Source organism: Pristiophorus japonicus, chromosome 1 (genome assembly GCF_044704955.1).
Source record: "Pristiophorus japonicus isolate sPriJap1 chromosome 1, sPriJap1.hap1, whole genome shotgun sequence".
Classification (NCBI taxonomy): Eukaryota; Metazoa; Chordata; class Chondrichthyes; family Pristiophoridae; genus Pristiophorus; species Pristiophorus japonicus.
Genome location: NC_091977.1, coordinates 322,174,966 through 322,198,568, shown reverse-complemented (window position 1 = coordinate 322,198,568; position 23,603 = coordinate 322,174,966). Strand labels below are relative to the sequence as shown.

General features: G+C 41.8%; 1 protein-coding gene across 3 annotated transcripts in view; it reads left to right on the top strand.

Annotated features, from left to right (window-relative positions):
• Positions 1-23,603, top strand: part of tbc1d31 (TBC1 domain family, member 31) — a 92,676-nt gene that overhangs the window by 44,523 nt on the left and 24,550 nt on the right. For 2 of the 3 annotated variants that reach the window (XM_070888719.1, XM_070888713.1), the window contains 9 exons: positions 103-249; positions 2,115-2,248; positions 2,363-2,496; positions 3,356-3,535; positions 8,847-9,079; positions 16,869-17,021; positions 18,831-18,966; positions 19,775-19,867; positions 20,397-20,537. In XM_070888719.1, coding sequence (XP_070744820.1) covers positions 103-249; positions 2,115-2,248; positions 2,363-2,496; positions 3,356-3,535; positions 8,847-9,079; positions 16,869-17,021; positions 18,831-18,966; positions 19,775-19,867; positions 20,397-20,537 — 1,351 coding nt within the window. Of the gene's footprint in view, positions 1-102; positions 250-2,114; positions 2,249-2,362; positions 2,497-3,355; positions 3,536-8,846; positions 9,080-16,868; positions 17,022-18,830; positions 18,967-19,774; positions 19,868-20,396; positions 20,538-20,730; positions 22,197-23,603 lie in introns of those variants that run through there. The other variant, XM_070888727.1, reaches the window with a different exon arrangement.

Sequence of the window (23,603 nt, the reverse complement as noted above, 5' to 3'; positions counted from 1 at the left end):
TCATGTAGAGCTAAACACCGGCATAGACCAGTTGAGCCGAATAGCTTGTTTCTGTGCTGTAAATTCTATGTAAATTTTATATTTTTTGATTTTGAATTAAAGGATGTTTATTTGGCGTTCTTTACTGCAATTGCCTGAGAATCATGCAGCATTCAGTAGCCTCACTGACAAGGGTACACACGCTGCATACCTGGGAATTCATGAAAAATACCCTATCAAAAGTCAAAAACTTTTAAGAATTCTTCAACGGTATGTTTCAAAACTTTACAAAATGCTTTTTTTTTTTGAAGAAATCTGTTACAAATATACTTAAGTATGGCTTTAACTTAAAGAATCACTAGAAAGCTATCTAGTAAGACAAAAATACTAACTTTTAACACCAATTGCTCAGGCAGGTCCAGATGTGAGAGCCCTAAGACTCAGTAACTTTTAGCGTTGATATTTTCTTGTCCATTCAATTTTGCATAATCCATTTAAAAAATGAGATCATCGCTGCAATTACCTAATTTATTATTTTATTACACATCCCTGCCGTCTCAACTGATGAATCAGTATTCCTCCATGTTGACTGTCACTTGGAGGAAGCTCTGAGGGAATCGAGGATACTGAATGCACTCTGGGTAGGGACTTCAATGTCCATTGCCAAGAGTGGCTCCATAGTACCACCACTGACTGAAGGACACAGCTGCCAAACTGGGGCAGCGTCAACTGGTGAGGGAATCAACATGAGGAAGTAACCTACTTGCCATTGTCCTCACCAACTTAACTGTCACAGGCAGTTCCACCCTGACAGCATTGCTACCACCTACATACCATGGCTGCACTGTGTACTACCTATAGGATACACTGCAGCAAATCACCAAGGCTTCTTCTCCCGACCCCACAAGCTCCACCACCGAGAAGGATACATACAGCAGGTGATTGGGAAGACCATCAGCTCCAAGTTCCCCTTGAAGTCATACCCTGACTTGGACAAAAATCACCATTCCTTCCCCATCACTGGGTCAATATCCTGGAATTCCCTATCTAACACCACGTGGGTGCACCATCACCACAAACATGGCAGTGGTTTAAGGAGAATGCCCAATACAGCAACCTTGAGTCACCTAGGCAATAAATGCAGCCTTGCCAACATCACCCATATGCTAAGACCAATATTTTTTTAATTACGTCCATTTTTTGCCTTTGAGGGCAATCACTTCTGGAGATCCTCCTCCAGCTGGAAGAACACAAGTATTTCCTCTTCTTTAGACCATTTTCAAATAGTTGCAATAATTATGTTATACCGTTATTAGAGGCACTACCTGTGTTATTAAAAACCTAACAATAACCAAAGTAATCAGGAGTTCAGCATTGAACGACTTCAGTTTAACTGGGCTCATCCCAAGTAAGTGTTGATTATCATGACTAGGGTAATTGATGAAAGTTAGGATCGAGCTAGTACGTGTGTGTATCTATGTACAGATATAAATGTAATTCAGTCCAAATATATCAAAATACTTTGCTATATTTTACAAAAGTATGAAGTGGGAGGGGCAGATCATCTTAGTATGATGATTCAATTCTGAATGCTCAGCTTAATCTTCATGAATATTTTCTAAGCCATAAATTTGAGTAAAAATAATTTATTAACTACTAATAGATTACAAAATGCCCATTACTCTTCCTCTCCTGTCAGCTATAAATTGTGTTGGAAAACAGTTCTATAGACAGCCTCTAATAGCTTGTGGACTGTGATGTTCCTTACCTAATGAGAATAGGTACATAGTATCTGGGTTTAGCCCAGAGTTTAAGACTTAAATGAGGGTAATTACACTTGTATTGCAAGTGGTTTAAATTTTGCCCTTAATTGCTAAATGCAATAAAAAGCCATTTTTAAAGTAACCTTTTTTTTAATAAAACGAAAAGTTTCAAATGCTTATCTGTATAGGTTGAGTTGCTGTGATCATTTTTATACAGTAAATGAATTAGGAGGAAATTTGATCCATTTGCAAAAGATAAAGTAGGACTGGTTGAGCTCCAGAGAACTGCACATATTGCAGAGCGATTTAATGGGAAGGGAAATAAAATGAAATCTTATTTTAGTAATATATTGTGGCTGTTTTGTTCTTCAGGGTGTTGTCAGTCATGGCTCACTGGTCAGCCATCTTTAGTGAGGTCTCATACCTTCCACTACTGGCATTTCCATTTGTAAAACTCTTTCAAAACAACCAGTTGATTGGATTCGAAGTTGTTGCTACAGTTATAAGTAAGTAGAGTTGGACAACCTCTTGATTAATTAAGTAATTGCTAAAAAAAATGCTTTTACTATTGAGGATAAATGTACTGTAGGTATAATCTATCAACTTTACCTATTTTCTAGTAAACTGGTGTCAACACTGGTTTGAGTACTTTCCAAATCCTCCTTTAAATCTTCTCAGCATGATTGAGAATATTCTGGCTCATCATGATAAAGAACTGCTGCAACACTTGATGAAATACAACGTAACCACACAGGTAGTGAGCTAATCTGCATTCGCTTGTTTTACCAAATTCTCTTTAGATCTTGTCTTCATACTTTCAAGGTGACTTTGTACAGAAGCTGATGGGGAGTAAGGCATTCCTAAATCAGGCATAGCATATCTGATTGCAGAATATAACAACAACAATTTGTATTTATATAGCGCCTTTAATGTAGTCAAACCTCCCAAGGTGCTTCACAGGACTGTTACTTCCTTACTCTGTCCCAACAATGTACCTAAACCGCAACCCCAGAAGCACCTACTATTGCACCAGAATAATATTCCTACACCAGCCAATCCTATGGTCTCAAGAGAAGAACAGCAATTGAGTGTTAAATACTGGGCTTTTTTTTTTTAAAACAGTGAGGTTGTATCATCTTGGAGCTGCATTGACACTGTCCAAATTTATTTCACTGTGTACTTATAGACGTCAGGAGGAAGCTTTCATCCTATAACTCTAAATTAGGTTCAAACACCATTAACAAAGATGAAAGGATAGTGTCTCTAATTCATTACATGGCCCAGTACTAAATACAATGATCTGGTTTTCTGGTTATTGTACAACCTTGTCCCAAAGTGTTCCCTTCATTTTTAATGCCACAAGCCAATGTAAATGGTGTAATCTGTAGTGCGCTGTGCTGATTGTCATTGAGGTCTAAAAAATCTGAGATCTGTCTATGTCCCAGTTGAGCAAAATCTAGATATTTCATTCTGGCACACATTTGCATCACAAATTTTATGATCTATTTTTATGATTATTTTAAGTAATGCTAATTTTTCAATTCTGATTTTCTTTTAAATCTGAGAAACGTTTCTTCACTGCACTACTATCATGATCTTGCTTCTGTCCGCAGACATATGCCTGGCCACTTATTGAAACACTCTTCTCGGAGGTGCTAACAAGAGAGGAGTGGCTTAAACTATTTGATAATATTTTCTCCAATCATCCGTCCTTCCTGTTGGTGGCAGTAGTAGCCTATTTAATTTGTTCTCGAGCTCCTTTGCTCCATTGCAATATAAAAGAAGACCTTGAGGTGAGAAAAAAAAGTTTAAATTATCATTAATGTTAATTATAGAGCATGGCATTTTTCATATTAATAAACTTGAGCTTTACTATTTGTGGTAAGTTTATTTTTAATATAGCATTTTCTAGTTTCGTTAAAACATGTCATTGTTCTTTTTCCTACAGTGTATGTCTTTCTTTTGTTAAGAAATGTGACCCTACAATAGAGGCACCCAGCTTGCCTCCTCGTCTCTCCTCTTCTCTCTTACTTTTCTTTCTTTCTCCTTTTCTCTCTTTTTTTCCGCCTTTCTCACAAGTCACCGTTTCACATTTAGGGTCTATTGTTGATACCTTCTCTGGTTCAGTGGTGCCAGTCACTTCTGTAAGTGGACTCCAAGCCTCTTTACGCCAGGGTAGACTCTCACTACCCAATATCTATCTGTATGATAACGTAATCCAGGGGTGTAAGAATAGTATCGCTTTGTGGTTTAAAACCAGGTATTTGTGTCTTTCGCACATATATTCCTTCAATCCCTCCAAAAGCAGACTGAGCAAATACTTGGTGAGATGGTACCAGATGTGAATTCTTTAGCCAGCTTACTTCACAGCACATGTATAGCACACCATTGGATTCACTTATTTCAATCAATACAACCTGTCTTTGAATAACAGTACAAAATAATGCAGGTGCTGCATTACACTGCATCATTGGGTCATATTGCTCGACAAACAAAATAACTTCTAACTACCCCTTTCATTTTAACCTTCACACAGTCCTCAGTAGGCACAACTGCCTCAGTGCTTTCAGTTTCAAAAAAATCCTGCATGTGTCTCTGGGAGTCATTTTAATCTAACCCACCCAACAGGAAGGAATACGGTGTGTTTGGGCAGAAGGCCCATTTTACACACTATCCGATTTTGTGCTCCTTTGAAGTCAATGACCTGAACATCAACTCTCCCCGTTCACGCCTGGCGGGTCAAATTAAAATTACCCCGCCTGCCTCAGTGTTTCATCTCCTGTTCACAGCCAGAAAGGGATCAGAGACTTTCCAGCGCAATGTGTGTGAAGTGCTTCTTGATTGCTGAATCAAGCTAAGAAATTGCTGATTATTTACAGTCTATGGGAAAACACCATCTAAGATAGTTCAATAGCATCATAACTACCTTGGATCCTTTTTTTTTTTACTTATGTGAATACACTATGCTTTAAAACCCCAACGTCCAAAAGTAACTATTTTTCTAAATCCTATCTGCGGGGAAAAATGGCCACAAAGAATTCCTGAAGCATGTTAGTCGCTAGACAAGTGGTTTGGTCCCAGACTGCTGCCAATACAATTCTCACCCAAGTACCAAACAGAGGGGCTCAGATTTTTCTGTCATCTTTATCACACCTCTACCCCCAGTGGAGATGCCTGTCCTGCAGCATAAATAGAAGCTCCAAAATGTGGGGAATTGATCTGTTTTCTTCAATAGCGCAACAGTCTGGTTATCCAATGCCAGAATGTTGTTTGTTTTTGTTTATAAGTGTTTACCTTTAGTTGATGTGAGATTGTAGCTTGCATCTTCAGTTTATGTTGGTACTAATATTAGTAAGTAACTGAGAATTCCTATAGTAAATTAAGTCCTACAGATTTGGTGAATTAAAGTATTCAGTACCTATTGGTTGCATGACTTAAGAATGAAAATAAAGAACTTGCATTTGTACAGCACATTTTGTGACATCAGGGCATCTAAAAGCATTTCACAGCCAATTAATTATTTTTTAAAGTGTAATCACTGTTGTAATGTAGGAAACATGACAGTCAATTTGTGAACAGCAAGCTCTCACAAACAGCAATGAAATAATGACCAGATAATCTGTTTTAGTAAATGTTGGTTAGAACACCAGGAGAATTCTCCATCTCTTCTTTGAATAGTGCCATAGGATCCTTTACTATCTACCCCTTGACTATTCTAGCTAAGAATGACTATATTCTTTGGATGTTAAACTCTCAGACGTGTCCGCCTTGGTTCAGTGGCAGAAGTTTTGTGAATGCAAGGTCAAAGATGAGCCATTTGGGCCAAAAATTGCTGTCGGAGGCTTCCCGCGGACACAAGCCTCCGACCACCGAATACGATCCGCTCACACAGAGAATTCCGTTTTGAACCAGCAGAGTCACGGAGTTACCAAGCATAAGAGTTTTAAGAACATTCGCTGGGCAGGAGTTGGGCAAATAGCCCAACTCTCCGCCTGCGGAGGCCCTTTAGTTTCGCATTCGTACGATCTGTCAAAAGAAAGTGTCAAGTTTAGGCGCGTGCGCAGTGCACGTCTAAACCCGGATCTTACAGGGCCTCTTCGGGCACGTGCACACATCATATGCTCCTGGAGAGGCAGCAATTTATGGCTCAATCTTTAGTGCAGTTCTGAAGGAGCGCTGCACTGTCCGAGGTACCGTCTTTCAGGTGAGGCGTTAAACTGAGGCCCCATCTGCCCTCTCAGATGGACGTAAAAGATCCCATGGCACTATTTGAAAAAGAACAATGGGAGTTCTCCCTGTGTCCTGGCCAGTATTTATCTCTCAACCAACATTACCAAAAACATTTTGATTAACATTTATTTCATTGCTATTAGTGGGAGCTTGCTGTGTGCAAATTAGCTACTGCATTTCCATACATAAGTGATTAAGCTTCAAAATGACCTAATTAGCTGTGAAGTATTTTGGTACATCCTGAAATCGTGAAAGGTGCTATATAAATTCAAGTTTGTTTGTTCTAATGGGATCGACCAGATGGGACCCAAGTCTAATTTTCCATCTGAGAAACGGCATCTTTAACAATTCAATACTGCACTGAAGTGTCAGCATAGATTATGTGCTCAGGGGTCTGGAGTGGGGCTTGAACCCACAACCTTCTGGCTTAGCCACTGAGCCACGACTCGTGTTTAAAGGTGACAAGTCTCTCTGTCTTCTCCAATTCACTCCCTGTTGCTGTTGATAACGTTTCCATGACCAAATTGCTGTACTAAAATGTTTTTTCTAATTAACAAGCAGCAAAAAATATTTAATTTAGTTTTTAATAAATGGCTCTAGACTGAATTGTACAGGGTATTGGTGAGGCCACACCTGGAGTACTGCGTACAGTTTTGGTCTCCGTATTTAAGGAAGGATGTACTTACATTGGTGGCTGTTCAGAGAAGGTTCACTAGGTTGATTCCAGAAATGAGGGGGTTGACTTATGAAGATAGGTTGAGTAGGTTGGGTCTATACACATTGGAGTTCAGAAGAATGAGAGGTAATCTTATTGAAACTTAGAAGATAATGAGAGAGCTCGACAGGGTGGATGCAGAGAAGCTATTTCCACTCATAGTGGAAACTAAAACTCGGGGACATAGTCTTAGAATAAGGGGCTGCCCATTTTAAACTGGGATGAGGAGAAATTTTTTCTCTGAGGGTTGCAAATCTATGGAATTCTCTGCCCCACAGAGCTGTGGAGGCTGGGTCATTGAATATATTTAAGGCAGAGATTTTTGAGCGATAAGGAAGTAAAGGGTTATGGGGAGCGGGCAGGGAAGTGGAGCTGAGTCCATGGTCAAATCAGCCATGATCTTATTGAATGGCGGAGCAGGCTTGAGTGGCCAAATGGCCTGCTCCTGCTCCCATTTCTTATGTTCTGCCATAACTGTTTAAGCATTGGATTTTTAATATAATGGGCAAAACACTTACTTTATCATTCATTGATCTATTAATATTTTTGGTTTATTTCCCAGATCTTTCTAACCATGTAAACATGCAGAATATAGATTAGTTAATATACTTGGAACCTTCCTGCAAAGCAAGGAAGTTTGGCATGATGGTAAAGGAAGTATTTTGGTTGTGGGAGAATTAAATGTTCCTACCTATTAATATTCTGACTGAGCTGTAAGCATATCGTTTGAAATTGAACATAGAAACATAGAAAAATAGCTGCAGGAGTAGGCCATTCGGCCCTTCGAGCCTGCACCACCATTCAATAAGATCATGGCTGATCATTCCCTCAATACCCCTTTCCTGCTTTCTCTACATACCCCTTGATCCCCTTAGCCGTAAGGGCCATATCTAACTCCCTCTTGAATATATCCAATGAACTGGCATCAACAACTCTCTGCGGCAGGGAATTCCACAGGTTAACAACTCTCTGAGTGAAGAAGTTTCTCCTCATCTCAGTCCTAAATGGCCTACCCCTTATCCTAAGACTGTGTCCCCTGGTTCTAGACTTCCCCAACATCGGGAACATTCTTCCTGCATCTAACCTGTCCAGTCCCGTCAGAATCCTATATGTTTCTATGAGATCCCCTCTCATCCTTCTAAACTCCAATGTATAAAGGCCCAGTTGATCCAGTCTCTCCTCATGTCAGCCCAGCCATCCCGGAAATCAGTCTGGTGAACCTTCGCTGCACTCCCTCAATAGCAAGAACGTCCTTCCTCAGATTAGGAGACCAAAACTGAACACAATATTCCAGGTGAGGCCTCACCAAGACCCTGTACAACTGCAGTAAGACCTCCCTGCTCCTGTACTCAAATCCCCTAGCTATATTCTTTAGCAATGGCAGCTATGCAGTAGTTTGTAAGGTGTTGCAGCCTTTACATGCTAGAAAATGTTCGTTATCTTGAGAAATGTGGTGGTGGCGAACCATTCTGTAATAGGCCCCTTAAAAAGCTCCTACTAACTGGGAGGCAAACAGGTTTGGTATCTCATTGAATGCTCCCTTATTGTTGTTACTATACCCATGTTGGTAGTGCTGGCAGTTTTTTTCAATTATGAAAAGTACTTGGGTACCAATCAGTCCCTTAAGCAATGATACATGTGAGATCATAAGAGTATGTTGAAAGGTTCTACAGCATCTCTTCATATTGTTCATAATTAAACCACATAGAATTCATATTCACATTAGCATTGCCATCGGGATCCAGAAATAGCAGCAATCGAAGACAAGTCGTGTGGAGATGGAGTAGAGAATCAACTGGGATCTATTTGATCCCAAGAGTGCAGCCCCAGCAGATGTTCTGAGAGAGGAAAATGGAAAGAGAAATTGTGGTGGCATGTGGAACTGTTTAAGCACTGATAATGCCACACCTTATTGAACATACAAACGTCACCAAAAGCAAAAAGATGATGATCTGTATCTCGGTGTTAATGACACTGAAGTGCTGTTATTATGATTTTAAACTTATTACAAAGTAATGTTTTCTTTTCATAAGAGCTTGTATTCTAATCCTATTTAATATGATTGTGTATGACAAGTGTTTGGGAGTGGGGAGAGAGAGGAATTGACGCAAGTTTCATAGAATATCTGGAAAATTCAAACAATCTTTTATCTTGCATAGCATTTCTTCCACCACCGCAACAACTTGGACCTAAGTGCAGTAATTAAAGAAGCATATCATCTCATGGATACCACACCTGAGGACATCCATCCCAAATGTATGTTGGATGACTTTATACCATTAACCAAGGGGCAGTATCCAATATTTAACAAATACCCAAAGTTTATTGTTGACTACCAGACTCAAGAACGTGAGAAGATCTGGCATGAGGAGTTGGATTACTTAAAAGAAAGGTAAACATGAAAATGAAGTTTAAAAGAAGAGAATGTTTTTCCACTTTTTCTTTTGTGCAGTGTAATTACAGATGTGCAAGTAGAAAATTGATCCATAATATGTTTCCACTACAAATTTAGCATTGGTGCAAAAATGATTTCAACTTCACATGGATGTTAAACTTGCACCTTTTATCTCTTTTGTCATTTATCTCTCCTGCTTTTCACCCTATCACAGACCTTCTCTTTTGTTCTTTTCTTCACCCCCTTTCCCAGCCTCTGCACTTGCTTAAAACCTGTTGCATCTCTAACTTTTTCCAGTTCTGACAAAAGGTAATTGATCTGAAACGTTAACTCTCTCTCTCCACAGATGCTGCCTGACCTGCTGATTATTTGCAGCATTTTCTATTTTTATTACAGATTTACAGCGTCTGCAGTATTTTTCTTTTGTGCTAAATTTGTGTAGTGTTTAGGGGTTACTGCCTGGACTGATTCTGAAATGTTAAACTTGTTACTCCAACTCAGGTTGGGCCCTGTCTCCACATTCAGGCTGCATTGATGCTGTGACTGCAGCATTGATGCAAAGTGAAACTATTTTGCATTGCTGCTACAGGTGTAGTGTAGATGCACCCTCAGAAATTCATCCAAGTTAAATTTATTCTGTTTTTTTTTAAGGATATGATGGACATGCAAGAATATTTGCTTAAGACAGGAGATTGATTAATCCATTGTTGAATTTTTATTTTTTGCTCCTTTGGAAATATTTTTCAAATTATGTTACTTCACTAAGGTAACCAGGAGAGTTTTACTTCAGCTGCAAATGTATGATGTATAAATTTCAAAACTGGAGCCTGATGCTTAGCTAGTGAACCTTTCAGATCCATCTGCCTGATGTATTACTAACGTCTCTTAGTTTTTTTTTTAAAAAGCTGTTCCAATTTCCAAGGGTATCCCAAATGATATAGTTGCTCCAACTGTGTTGAACACGCTCAGGAGGCAGTCTCAAAATCTGTAATTAATCTGACATAGACTTTAGACTGCTGTTTGTTTTCTCATTGCTGGTTCGTTTGATCATGTTTTGGAGGCTAGGACCTGAAAACCGTAAAGCTATGGAGTGAGCGTACAAAACAAAGGGTTTTAGTTAGCTAATCAGACCACCTACATAGGAACAGGAATAGGTCATTTAGCCCTTCCAGCCTGTTCTGCAATTCAATTAGATCATGGCTGATCTCAAATCCATCCGCCTGCCTTTGGTTCTGTATCCCTTAATACCCTCGCCTAACAAAAATCCATCAATCTCCGTTTTGACATTTTCAATTGACCCCCCAGCCTCAACAGCTTTTTGGCGTAGAGTTTCAGATTTCCACTACCCTTTGTGTGAAGACGTGGTTCCTGACATCCCCCCTGAATGGCCGAGCTCTAATTTTAAAGTAATGCCCCCTTGTTCTGGACTCTCCCATCCTCTGATTATCATAACCTAAAATAATGAGCAGTTTACCTTCCTCTAAGGCACAGTAGGGTTCCATTTACCGGAACTTAGATGGTTACATTATGAGGACAAGCTGCCTAGACGAGACTCTGCCAAGACTCGCTTTCCTCTTTCCTCAGTAACTGTTTCCGCCTCAGACTTAATTCCCGTGGATTCCAACTGAAATTCCACCCCTCATGTTTTGGATCCACCCAGGATTACAGATACCTCTGAGATATTCAATGTTTCTCAAACCACTGCTCTCGCCGCATCCTGGGATCCACACTCAACGCTATGTGCCACCACTTGCACACTCTCGACCTCTCTCTTCAGCAGCACCGACTCACTCTATCTCTAAGCTGTTCTGGTCCGCAATTCCATTTCATCCTTCGCCTCATCCGGCACTTTAACCAAAAACTTTTTCCTTCCTTTCAGGTGTCAAAGATCATAAGCTCCAATATCTCTTGGACACCAACGCCCCTCCGGAACCTTCTTCCCCGACACTCCCCTCTGACTCCATCCCTTCTTCCAATCTCTCACCCTGCCATGTTTTCACTATCCCCTCTGACCTTCCCCTCTCTGACCCCGAATGATCAGTTCTCAGCAAAGGCCTGAGCTTCATCCCCTTACGACCCCCACCTCAATGAATTTTGAGCTCGGCACGATGCTGAGCTCTTTTTCCGCCGCCTTCGTCTCCGTGCCCACTTCTTCGGCCAGGAGTTTTCCCCCTGCATAGCTGATCCTTTTTCCAGTTTTCAGAATTCTCACTCTACCTGGACCCCTCCCTCGGGCCTCTTACCCTCTCTAGACCTCTTCATTGCAAACTGCCGACGGGACATCGGACGTCTCAATTTCTCTGCTCCCCTCACTCACTCCAAACTACCTCCCTCTGAACTTGCAGCACTCCGCTCGCTCAGATCCAACCCCAACCTTGTCATCAAACCTGCTGACAAAGGTGGCGCTGTTATTGTTTGACGAACCAACCTCTACTTTGCAGAGGCTGATTGCCAACTCTCTGACACCTCCTCCTACCTCCCCCTGGACCATGACCCCATTACTGAACATCAAGCCATAATTTCCCAGACCGTCACTGATCTCATCTCCTCTGGAGATCTTCCCTCCACAGCCACCAACCTCATAGTTCCCCAACCCCGCACAGCCTGCTTCTACCTCCTTCCCAAGATCCACAAACAGGACTGTCCCTGTAGACCCATCATTTCAGCCTGTTCTTGCCTCACAGAACTTATTTCTTCCTATCTCAACTCTCTTTTTTTCTCCCCTTGTCCACTCTCTTCCCACCTACATCCGCGACTCCTCCGACGTCCTCTGCCACTTTAACAGTTTCCAGTTTCCCAGCCCCAACCGTCTCCTTTTCACCATGGACGTCCAATCCCTCTACACTTCCATCCCCCACCAGGATGGCCTGAGGGCGCTCCGCTTTTTCCTCGAGCAGAGGCCCAACCAGTCCCCATCCACCATCACCCTCCTCCGCCTGGCTGAACTTATTCTCACATTGAACAACTTCTCATTGAACTCCACTCACTTTCTCCAAATTAAAGGTATTGCTATGGGAACCCGCATGGGTCCGAGCTATGCCTGCCTTTTCGTGGGATATGTGGAAAATTCTTTATTCCAGTCCTACTCGGGTCCCCTCCCTCACCTCTTTTTCCGGTACATTGATGACTGTTTCGTTGCTGTTTCCTGCTTGAACTTGAAAATTGCATTTACTTTGCATCCAATTTCCATCCTTCCCTCAGCTTCAGATAATCCATCTCCGACTCTTCCTTTCCCTTCCTCGACTTCTCCGTCTCCATCTCTGGGATAGGCTTTCGACCAGTATCCACTATAAGCCCACAGCTACCTGAACTACATTTCCTCCCACCCTGCACCCTGTAAGGACTCCATTCCATTCTCCCAGTTTCTCCGATTCTGTCGCATCTGCTTTGACGACACCACCTTTCACACTAGTGCCTCTGACATGTCTTCCTTTTTTATCAACCGAGAATTTCCCTCCGCCGTGGTTAACATGGCCCTCGACCGTGTCCGTTCTATTTCCCGCACCTCTGCCCTCATCTCCCTCTCAGAACCATGACAGGGTTCCCCTTGTCCTCATCTTTCACCCCACCAGCCTCCACGTTCAACAGATCATCCTCCGCCATTTCCCCCACCTGCAGCATGATCCCACCATCAATCACTTCTTACTCTCTCCTCCCCTCCCCTCTCAGCATTCCGAAGGGACCGCTCCCTCTGCGAGGTGGGGTAGCGTTGTTGGTTAAAGAGGAAATTGACGCAATAATAAGGAAGGACATTAGCTTGGATGATGTGGAATCTGTATGGGTAGAGCTGCGGAATACCAAAGGGCAGAAAACGCTAGTGGAGTTGTGTACAGACCACCAAACAGTAGTAGTGAGGTCGGAGATGCCATCAAACAAGAAATTAGGGATGTGTGCAATAAAAGTACAGCAGTTATCATGGGTGACTTTAATCTACATATAGATTGGGCTAACCAAACTGGTAGCAATACGATGGAGGAGGATTTCCTGGAGTGTATTAGGGATGGTTTTCTAGACCAATATGTCGAGGAACCAACTAGAGGGCTGGCCATCCTAGACTGGATGATGTGTTATGAGAAAGGACTAATTAGCAATCTTGTTGTGCGAGGCCCCTTGGGGAAGAGTGACCATAATATGGTAGAATTCCTTATTGAGATGGAGAGTGACACAGTTAATTCAGATATTAGGGTCGTGAACTTAAGGAAAGGTAACTTGGATGGTATGAGATGTGAATTGGCTAGAATAGACTGGCAAATGATACTTAGAGGGTTGACGGTGGATAGGCAATGGCAAACATTTAAAGATCACATGGATGAACTTCAACAATTGTACATCCCTGTCTGGAATAAAAATAAAACAGGGAAGGTGGCTCAACCGTGGCTAACAAGGGAAATTAAGGATAGAGTTAAATCCAAGGAAGAGGCATATAAATTGGCCAGAAAAAGCAGCAAACCTGAGGACTGGGAGAAATTTAGAATTCAGCAGAGGAGGACAAAGGGTTTAATTAGGAGAGGGAAATAGAGTATGAGAGTAAGCTTGCAGGGAACATAAAAACTGACTGCAAAAGCTTCTATAGATATGTGAAATGAAAAAGATTAGTGAAGACAAACTTAGGTCCCTTGCAGTCAGAATCAGGTGAATTTATAATGGAGAACAAAGAAATGACAGACCAATTGAACAAATACTTTGGTTCTGTCTTCACGAAGGAAGACACAAATAACCTTCCGGAAATACTAGTGGACTGAGTATCTAGTGAGAAGGAGGAACTGAAGGATATTCTTATTAAGTGGGAAATTGTGTTAGGGAAATTGATGGGATTGAAGGCCGATAAATCCCTAGGTCCTGATAGTCTGCATCCCAGAGTACTTAAGGAAGTGGCCCTAGAAATAGTGGATGCATTGGTGATCATTTTACAACAGTCTATCGACTCGGGATCAGTTTCTATGGACTGGAGGGTAGCTAATGTAACACCACTTTTTTTAAAAAGGAGAGAGAGAAAAAATGGGTAATTATAGACCGGTTAGCCTGACATCAGTAGTGGGGAAAATGTTGGAATCAATTATTAAAGATGAAATAACAGCGCATTTGGAAAGCAGTGACAGGATCGGTCGAAGTAAACATGGATTTATGAAAGGGAAATCATGCTTGACACATCTTCTGGAATTTTTTGAGGATGTAGCTAGTAAAGTGGACAAGGGAGAACCAGTGGATGTGGTGTTATTTGGACTTTCAAAAAGCTTTTGACAAGGTCACTTACAAGTGATTGGTGTGCAAAATTAAAGCACATGGTATTGGGGGTAATGTACTGACGTGGATAGAGAACTAGTTTGCAGACAGGAAGCAGAGAGTCGGGATAAACGGGCCCTTTTCAGAATGGCAAGCAGTGACTAGTGGAGTGCCGCAGGGCTCAGTGCTGGGGCCCCAGCTATTTACAATATACATTAATGATTTAGATGAAGGAATTGAGTGTAATATCTTCAAGTTTACAGATGACACTAAACTGGGTGGCAGTGTGAGCTGTGAGGAGGATGCTAAGAGGCAGCAGGGTGACTTGGACAGGTTAGGTGAGTGGGCAAATGCATGGCATATGCAGTATAATGTGGATAAATGTGAGGTTATCCACTTTGGGGGCAAAAACACGAAGGCAGAATATTATCTGAATGGCGGCAGATTAGAAAAAAGGGAGGTGCAACGCAACCTGGGTGTCATGGTACATCAGTCATTGAAAGTTGGCATGCAGGTACAGCAAGCAGTGAAGAAGGCAAATGGTATGTTGGCCTTCATAGCTAGGGGATTTGAGTATAGGAGCAGGGAGGACTTACTGCAGTTGTACGGGGCCTTGGTGAAGCCTCACCTGGAATGATTGTGTTCAGTTTTGGTCTCCTCATCTGAGGAAGGACGTTCTTGCTATTGAGGAAGTGCAACGAAGGTTCACCAGACTGATTCCCGGGACGGCTGGACTGACATATGAGGAGAGACTGGATCAACTGGGCCTTTATTCACTGGAGTTTAGAAGGATGAGAGGGGATCTCATAGAAACGTATAAAATACTGACGAGACTGGACAGTTTAAATGCAGGAAGAATGTTCCCGATGTTGGGGAAGTCCAGAACCAGGGAACACAGTCTAAGGATAAGGGGTAAGCCATTTAGGAATGAGATAAGGAGAAACTTCTTTAGTCAGAGTTGTTAACTTGTGGAATTCCCTACCGCAGAGAGCTGTTAATGTTAGTTCGTTGGATATTTTCAAGAGGAAGTTGGATATGGCCCTTACGGCTAAAGGGATCAAGGAGTATGGAGAGAAAGTAGGAAAGGGATACTGAGGTGAATGATCAGCCATGATCTTATTGAATGGTGGTGCAAGCTCGAAGGGCCGAATGGCCTACTCCTGCACATATTTTCTATGTTTCTATGACCCCTGGTCCATTTTGCAGTCACCCCCTCCCCTTCCCATGGCACCTTTCCGTGCAAACACAGGAGATGCAACACCTGCCCTTTTACTTCCTCCCTTCCCACTATCCAGGGCCCCAAATACTCCTTTCAGGTGAACCAGCGCTTTACTTGTATTTCTTTCAATTTAGTATACTGTATTCGGTGCTTGCAGTGGTCTCTACATTGGGGAGACCAAGCGTTAATTGGGTGACGCTTTGCGGAGCACCTCCGTTCAGTCCGCAAGTGTGACCCTGAGCTTCCGGTCGCCTGTCACGTTAATTCTCCACTCCACTCCCACTCAGATATCTTCGTCCTCGGTCTCTTGCACTGTTCCAACGAAGCTTAACGCAAGCTTGAGGAACAGCACCTCATCTTTGATTTAGGCACTTTATAGCCTTCTGGACTCAACATCGAGTTCAACAAATTCAGAGCGTATCCACTGCCAATCTTTGGCTTCCTTTCCCCCCCCCCTGCAGAGCCTGTTTCTTTTTTTCTCCTTGTCTCTAATAGCAGCTGGTCATTATCCTGCCATTCACAGCCTATCTTATCTAATGTTTTTCTAACTCTTAGCGTTAACATTTCAATTTGGCTCATCATCCCTTTTGTCTCTTTTTAATCTCTCCTGTCTTCCAACCTATCACAGAACTTCCCTTTTGTTCTTTCTTCCCCTCCCCCTTTCAGTACTTCTTAATAATGTGTTCTTTCCGAACACTCTCCAGTTCTGACAAAGGGTCATCGACCCAAAACATCAACTCTGCTTTCTCTCCACAGATGCTGCCTCACCCACTGAGATTTCCAGCATTTTCTGTTTTTACTCCATAGACTAGACGTATTCCCTTGAATAAAGAAGATTAACAGGTTATCTAATTGAGGTGTTTAAGATGATTAAAGGTTTGGATAGGGTAGACAGAGACCGTTTCCTCTGCTGGGGGAGTCCAGAAAAGGGGGCATAAACTTAAAACTAGAGCTAGGCCATTCAGGGGTAATGATAGGAAGCACTTCTTCACACGAAGGTTAGTGAAAATCTGGAAAACTCTTTCCCCCCCCCCCCAAAAAAAGCTGTTAGGTCTGGGTGTCATTTGAAAATTTCAAAACCAAGCTTGTTAGATTTTTGTTAGGCAAGGATATAGAGGGATATGACGCAACGGTGAGTAAATGGAATTGAGGTACAGATCAGCCATGATCTAATCGAATGGCAGAACAGGCTCGAGTGGCTGAATGGCTTCCTCCTGTTCAATGTATGGACGAGCTCTCATTTTTACATAATCACTTAGTAATGAGTTCTTCAGCTAAAGGTCCAGCGACAACATCAAAGTATCCTAGCATATTCATTTATTTTTGCTCTCATGGTCTGCTCAGGCAGTTGGCATACGGAATGCAAGCTGAAAATGTCAAGAGGCAGGCTGAGAATGCAGCCTGGTACCGACAACAGGAGCTACTCCGGGAAGCTGAGGAGCAAAGGAGAAAGATTCTACTTGAAGAGGAACAGAAACTTGTAGAACAGAGAGTGAGGTAATCTGCACTGGTGTTTTCAATTTGGAATAGCGCACAAGTTATTGGAAGCATAGCCATGATATGGAATAGTAATTCTAAGAAATGCTATCCCTGATGTATTTTATGTTTGGTCTGTCGCAAGTCTTGCTAGAAATTCTCACTATGCAGTTCAATATATGATGCCATTGGTTTTATCTTTAAAGTATAGCATATCATTAAGAATGTCTCCCACATGTGCATATATTTTAATCCAGTTTGAACACTACTGTTATTCAGATACTATCACAAGGATTGTTGCATTCCAAACTGAAATGACTGGCTGTAAATGTATTGCAATCAGACTTGGTATCAAGCCACTGCTCCCTTATGCTGATCAGATTTTTTTCTGTAGATAATTTTCCATAATGTTTATGTAAACGTGAAATTGAACACAACAAGAAAAAGCATCGGAAACAGTTGAGCTGTTTTTTTTTTGCATTCTTACTAGTAAGGATTTATTTTCCTTAACTTTCTTCCCTTTCCAACCTCTACCAATGACTTATGTTGGCGTATGGTTCCACTAGTACAGCAGCCTTTTGGTACCTCACCTAAATGGACATTCTTCACGTGTGAGCTTAGGGTGTGAGTGCCAGAGGACTATTTGACCATGGGATCTTGCAGCTGACCACAACTCTGCCCTGAATAGTATTTTTTGACAATGCATTTACTGACAATCATTGGGCAGATTTTTTTTGTTATTATATAGTATTTATGACTTACTTTCTCCCAAGTTAATTTCTCCCTTCAAAGTTCTTTTCTTCTCTGCTGTTCATCTTTTCCAACATTGTTGTGTGATGCTTTTTTTCATCGTTGCTTTTTTGGGGGGTTCTTCTAACTGTCAGTCTTGGTGCAGACGCCTCTCTGTCAGAAGATCGTGGATTCAAGCCCCACTCCAGAAACCCGACTCCATAAACTAGTCTGACAATTCAGCCCAGTACTGAAGGAGTGCTGTCTTCTATGCAGTCACATCAATTCAGTGATGAAGTCTTGTTCCCTCTGTGGAGTTGGTGCTCTTTTACACAGCATGGTTAAATTAATAAACTTACCACAGCTGTGATCATTTGATTTCTTACGATCAGCTTTAAAAATAAAAGTAAAAAGAAAGAACTTGCATTCATATAACTTCACAGTCTTTCACAACCTCAGAATGTCCTAAAGCGCATTGTAGCCAATTAAGTACTTTTGGAGTGTAATGTAGGAAATGCAGCAGCCAATTTGCACACAGCAAGGTCCCACAAACAGCAATGAGATAAGGACTAGATAATCTGTTTTAATTACATTGGTTGAGGGATAAATATTATTCAGGACACCAGGGAGAACTCCACTGCTCTTCTTCGAATAGTACCATGGGATCTTTTGCATGCATCTGAGAGGGCAGATGGGCCTCAGTTTAACATCTCATCCGAAAGACGGCACCTCCGACAGTGCAGCACTCCCTCAGTACTGCATTTGGAGTGACAGCGTGGATTTTGTGCTCAAGTCTCTGGAGTGGGTCTTCAACCCACAACCTTCTGGCTTGGGGGCAAGAATGCTACCCACTAAGTCAAGGCTGATGCTTGAGTAGGCTATTTAGTCTATTCGTGTTACTAATTCCGCATTGATTTCAATAAGGATGAAGTTAAGTTCTTATTTATTCCTTGCTGAAAGCAAATGGACAAATTCGTAATGAGTGGCAAGTAACCAATCAAAATGCTGATTTTTAATGTACTTCTAACATTAATCTGCTGAAAAGTATGGGGGTCTAGCTAGTGTTTTCCCTTATTGAATATTATATTACTTCCCTTGAAGACTTGCTGCTGTGAAGCGTGAATTGAAGGTAAAAGAACTTCAAGTCTTAGATGCAGCACACAGGCGCTTCCTGAAACATCAGCAGGAAGAACAGAAATCTGAATTAAGGAGGCTTGATGATGAGATTGACAGGAAGGTCTGTGTGATTCAAGTCTAGCTTTTATTCCTGCAAAATTCCTACGAGTTAATATTAATTTGTAAGAAACTTTATCTCTAGAATATTTTGTTGGTCTGTGTAAAGTTTTAGTATGCAACATTGTGCTTTTTCCCTCCATTTTCCAACTCCTGATTGCCCATGGACAGGTTGCTAACTTGCTTCCAAGTCTTTGCCACTCTATAACCAGATACAAAAAAGTATACGAGCAGCCCAAGAGCAGCTGCTGTCTCTTTTTTTTTTTACAGACTCCGTGGACCTGAATGCAAGTGTAAATATTAGTTGACTTGGCTGTTTGGAGTCTGCTGTCAATAGGTCAGCTCGCTGTGGTTTTACTACCAGAACCATTTACAAATCTGGTCTTCTCCCCTTGTAAACATGATGTTATACAGTGATAGTGATATTCTACCTAAAGAAAACTTTCTTTTCCCCAATAAGTTCCTTGTATGATACTTTCCTAAATTTATTTTGAATTGTGCATTTTGTATCATTTTCTGCCCACACCATTCATCAAGTCCAATTAAGAGGACTATTTAGTAATCTGCTTCCAGTAGATGCACCACAGCAAACTGGACTGCTGTTTCATCAGGTTTTCCTTTCCTGCCTGTGAAAAAAGCACCGTATCAGCTCCCCACAATGACCTGGCTGAGATCAGAAACTCATCCTGTAGGGAAACTCAGGCTTGAACACCCCCCCCCCCCCCACCCCCACCACCACCCAAAACCTCATGTGTGTTTGTGCTCAAGTGTATTTAATTAAAGTACAAAAAGTTGTCTTTTTTTGGTTTAAGATTGCTCTCCGGGGCATGGAAACTGCTGCCTTAATTCAGGACGTTGAAGTGAGAAATATGGAACTGGAGACGCAAAAAAGAATATTTGAGCAAGTATGTAATACTCATATCGACCACATTCACTATAAAGTATGTCAAGAAGTATGAGTATGGCAAAGAAATTAAATATTAGGCCAGAATTAATTATTTTTTTTTAAAAACAATTATCTAGATAAAAGGCTTAATACTGAGCGTTCTCCAGTTACCTCCTTCTGAATAAATGTATATTTTAAATTTTTGTGAAATTCAAAACTTGGATCAGAGCACTTCATTACATGCTGGTCAGTTAATGTAGTTCCTATATGTACTGTAGACTTTGTTATCCTTGAAGCATAATCCCATTTTAAAAAGAAAATGCCTGAAAAAAGAATGTATTCTTACTATCTAAAACACTTGAATGATATTTTTAATATTTGAGAGATTGGCTATGTTCTATATACCATATGGTATATATACATTCTCTGGGTCAATATCCCCAGTTTCAATAATCAAACTAAACCATAAAAATGTACAGATTTTTTTAAAAACTTTTTATTTGCTTACTATATAACTCCATGCTATTGTATTATAAATGCAATTGCAGCAACTTGCAAAAGAACATGAAGCTGTGACAGGACATGTGAAAGGACACTTGGGTACAAATTGGATCAAAGCAGATGTCGAAGAAGAAAAGTTTAAGAGGCTGCTGGAAATGGACCAATATCCGGATGCTGAGGATTATAAGGTGGGACATGATTATTAGGAGATGAGATTCTGGAATATGTGCATTATGTGTAGTTCCTTGTAATATTGGTAATGTTTTGCTATTACAGTTCAGGCTCTCCTAATTTTATTATTCATGTTCACAGCAAATGCTGTTTTCATAATCAGACATACATCTCCCATGATCAAAACTTTGCATCTTTATGCGTCCCCAGGATTAATAAGTATCTTTCACTGAGATGCTCTGCACTGGAGGCTGCCCAGGATACATCTGCCCTATCCGATAGGCAGGAAAGTACCGGATGGCAAAATGTGGTGTTGACCTAAAATAATGGCATTTATAACTGCAATATTTTGTTACGCAAAAGAATACAAAATAATCAGCAATAATCAGCTTAATTTACATACTGTAAAGTAAGTAATCGTATGTATTGTGGGAGCCCGTAAAACCCTCCCACCCTATGCACTGGTATAAAAAGGTGGTTATGGCCATGGAAGGAACGTTGACATCGCGGCTTGTCAGACTGTTAATCAGCCTGTGAATCATTCCACTGCTTCACAAGTGCGAAGATACGAAAACAACAACAAAATGCAGTGAAAATTTTCTGTACATCAGCAATTGCTTTTTTTTTTAAAGTTGGGTTATTTCTGTTGTTAATATCAAACAATGGAGCTGAATTTGCGGTCGGAAGCTTCCCGCAGGAAGCCCCCGACCAACAAAAAATCTAAGAACTTACCTTCTGCCTTGGGATCCATGGAAACTTGCACTCCTGGGCCTGTAGGCGTTGACCTGCATAGAGGCCCACTTATCCCAGGGGCGCTTGTGGTTCGCAAGCGTCCCTGCGATCACATGGGCCGGCTCAACTAATCAATTAATTCCCTATATTAATACCCCCCAAAATACCTCTAGACATTAAATAAAAATTTTTTAATCATTACATGTTTAAAATGAATTAAAATGGCATTTAATTAAATATTTAAAACAAAAATGTGTATGTTTTAGCGGGGCTAAAAATAAACTTACCTTATTGCACAGGGTTTTTAATGTATAAATGATTGATCACATTTTATTTGTATGTTATTTTAAACTCTTATGCTGGTAAAAGCAGGCCTTATGCCAGCTTTTACCAGGCGTAAGAATTTTACGGACATTCGTTGGGCAGAAGTTGGACAAATAGCCCGACTCTCTGCCCGCGGAAGCCCTTTTCCCAGGGATGCGGCAATCTGTCAGGAGAATTCTTGACAGATAGCAAGTTCCAGGTTTTAGCGCATGCACAACGCATGCCTAAACCCTGAATTGAGTGGCCCTTATGGGACGCGTGCACACCTCGCACGCTCCTGTAGGGGCTGCAAATTATGACCCATTATTTATTAGAGAGCAGGTTGGGCATGAGAAGGAAACAATAATGACCAATTTTATTAAGTTGTTCATTTTTATTAGATCAACATTGGGACAGGCTCGGTATTGCTACTATAACTGTCATGTATCTTACATTATTATATATAACTGTATCCCAACATGCTATACATGACTGTAATAAGATATGACCTGTAACCACCAGCATACCTTACCACCGGGGGTGCACTTGCAAGAGACAGTATATATGCACAGGTCTCAGGCAAGTGCAGCATTCCAGAGCTGTGAAATAAAAGGTGCAGGTCCAGAGTGACCTTGACTTCACTACATGCCTCGTGTGAATCTGTACTGAGGGGACAGGACTTTACAGTGGCAACGGGTTACGGGATTACAGAATCCACAGAATGGCGAACAACTGATCAGATGAAAATTACAATGCGGGAGAAAATTGGGAGGACTTTATAGAAAGGCTCCAGCAAAGCTTTGTAACCAAAGACTGGTTAGGCGACGATATGGCAGACAAGAGAAGAGCCCATCTCTTGACCAGCTGTGGCTCAAAAACATACGCTTTAATGAAGGATCTGTTGGCACCTGAGAAACCAGCAAGCAAGTCGTTTGAAGAATTGAGCACACTGGTAAGAGACCACCTGAAGCCAGCGAGCAGCCTACACATGGCCAGACATAGGTTCTACAACTACAGACGCTGTGTGGGCCAGAGTATACCCGACTTTGTGGCGGAACTTCGGAGGTTGGCTAGTTTATGTGAGTTCTCCGATGAACTGAGGAGAGAAATGCTGAGAGACTTTTTCATTGAAGGAATAGGCCACGCAGGCATATTCCGAAAGCTCATAGAGACCAAGAACCTGACCTTAGAGGCAGCAGCACTGGTTGCACAGACATTCTTGGTAGGGGAAGAAGAAACGAGGTTGATTTACAATGCAGGTACGACAACTAACGAAATAATGGAACAAGGAGTTCACAGCATTAGAAAAGCTGCTACCCCCACACACAGACAAAACCGGCAGAACAGGCTTTCGACAGCAAGCATTGGCAACAGAAGCCATCAAGGGCCATAGGAACGGCCGTTCACACCTCATCAACCCACAATGAGAGCAATCAACTACAAACTGAAAGAAGCTCAAGAGAGATCAGCCAGACGCAGCTCATTCTTTGCAAGCAGTCTGTGCTGGAGGTGTGGGGGTGGGCACTCGTCAAGGGAATGTCGATTTCAGCAGGCTGTTTGCAGCAACTGTGAATATACAGGGCATTTGGCCCGCATGTGCAAAAAAACGGCAGATCTGCTGGTATACGAATCGGATGGGTCGAAAAGCGGACCAGAAGATGGTGGGGACAGTATCCGGGACACCGATGTACAGCGGGTCAGCACGATCAATGGCCGCTGCTCCTACGACAGGACGCCTCCTATAATGATGAGGGTCCTACTCAACGGGATATCTGTCAACATGGAGCTGGATACAGGAGCGAGTCAATCTCTCATGGGCGCTCAACAATTTGAACAACTGTGGCCGCATAAAAGAGACAGACCAAAACTCACAAGGGTCGACACCAAACTAAGGACCTATACCAAAGAAATCGTACCAGCCCTCAGCAGCGCCATGCTCTCTGTCACACACAAAGGAACAGTGAACCGACTTCCCCTGTGGATTGTCCCCGGAGACCCCCAGCACTACTGGGGAGAAGCTGGCTGGCAAAACTAAACTGGAAATGGGA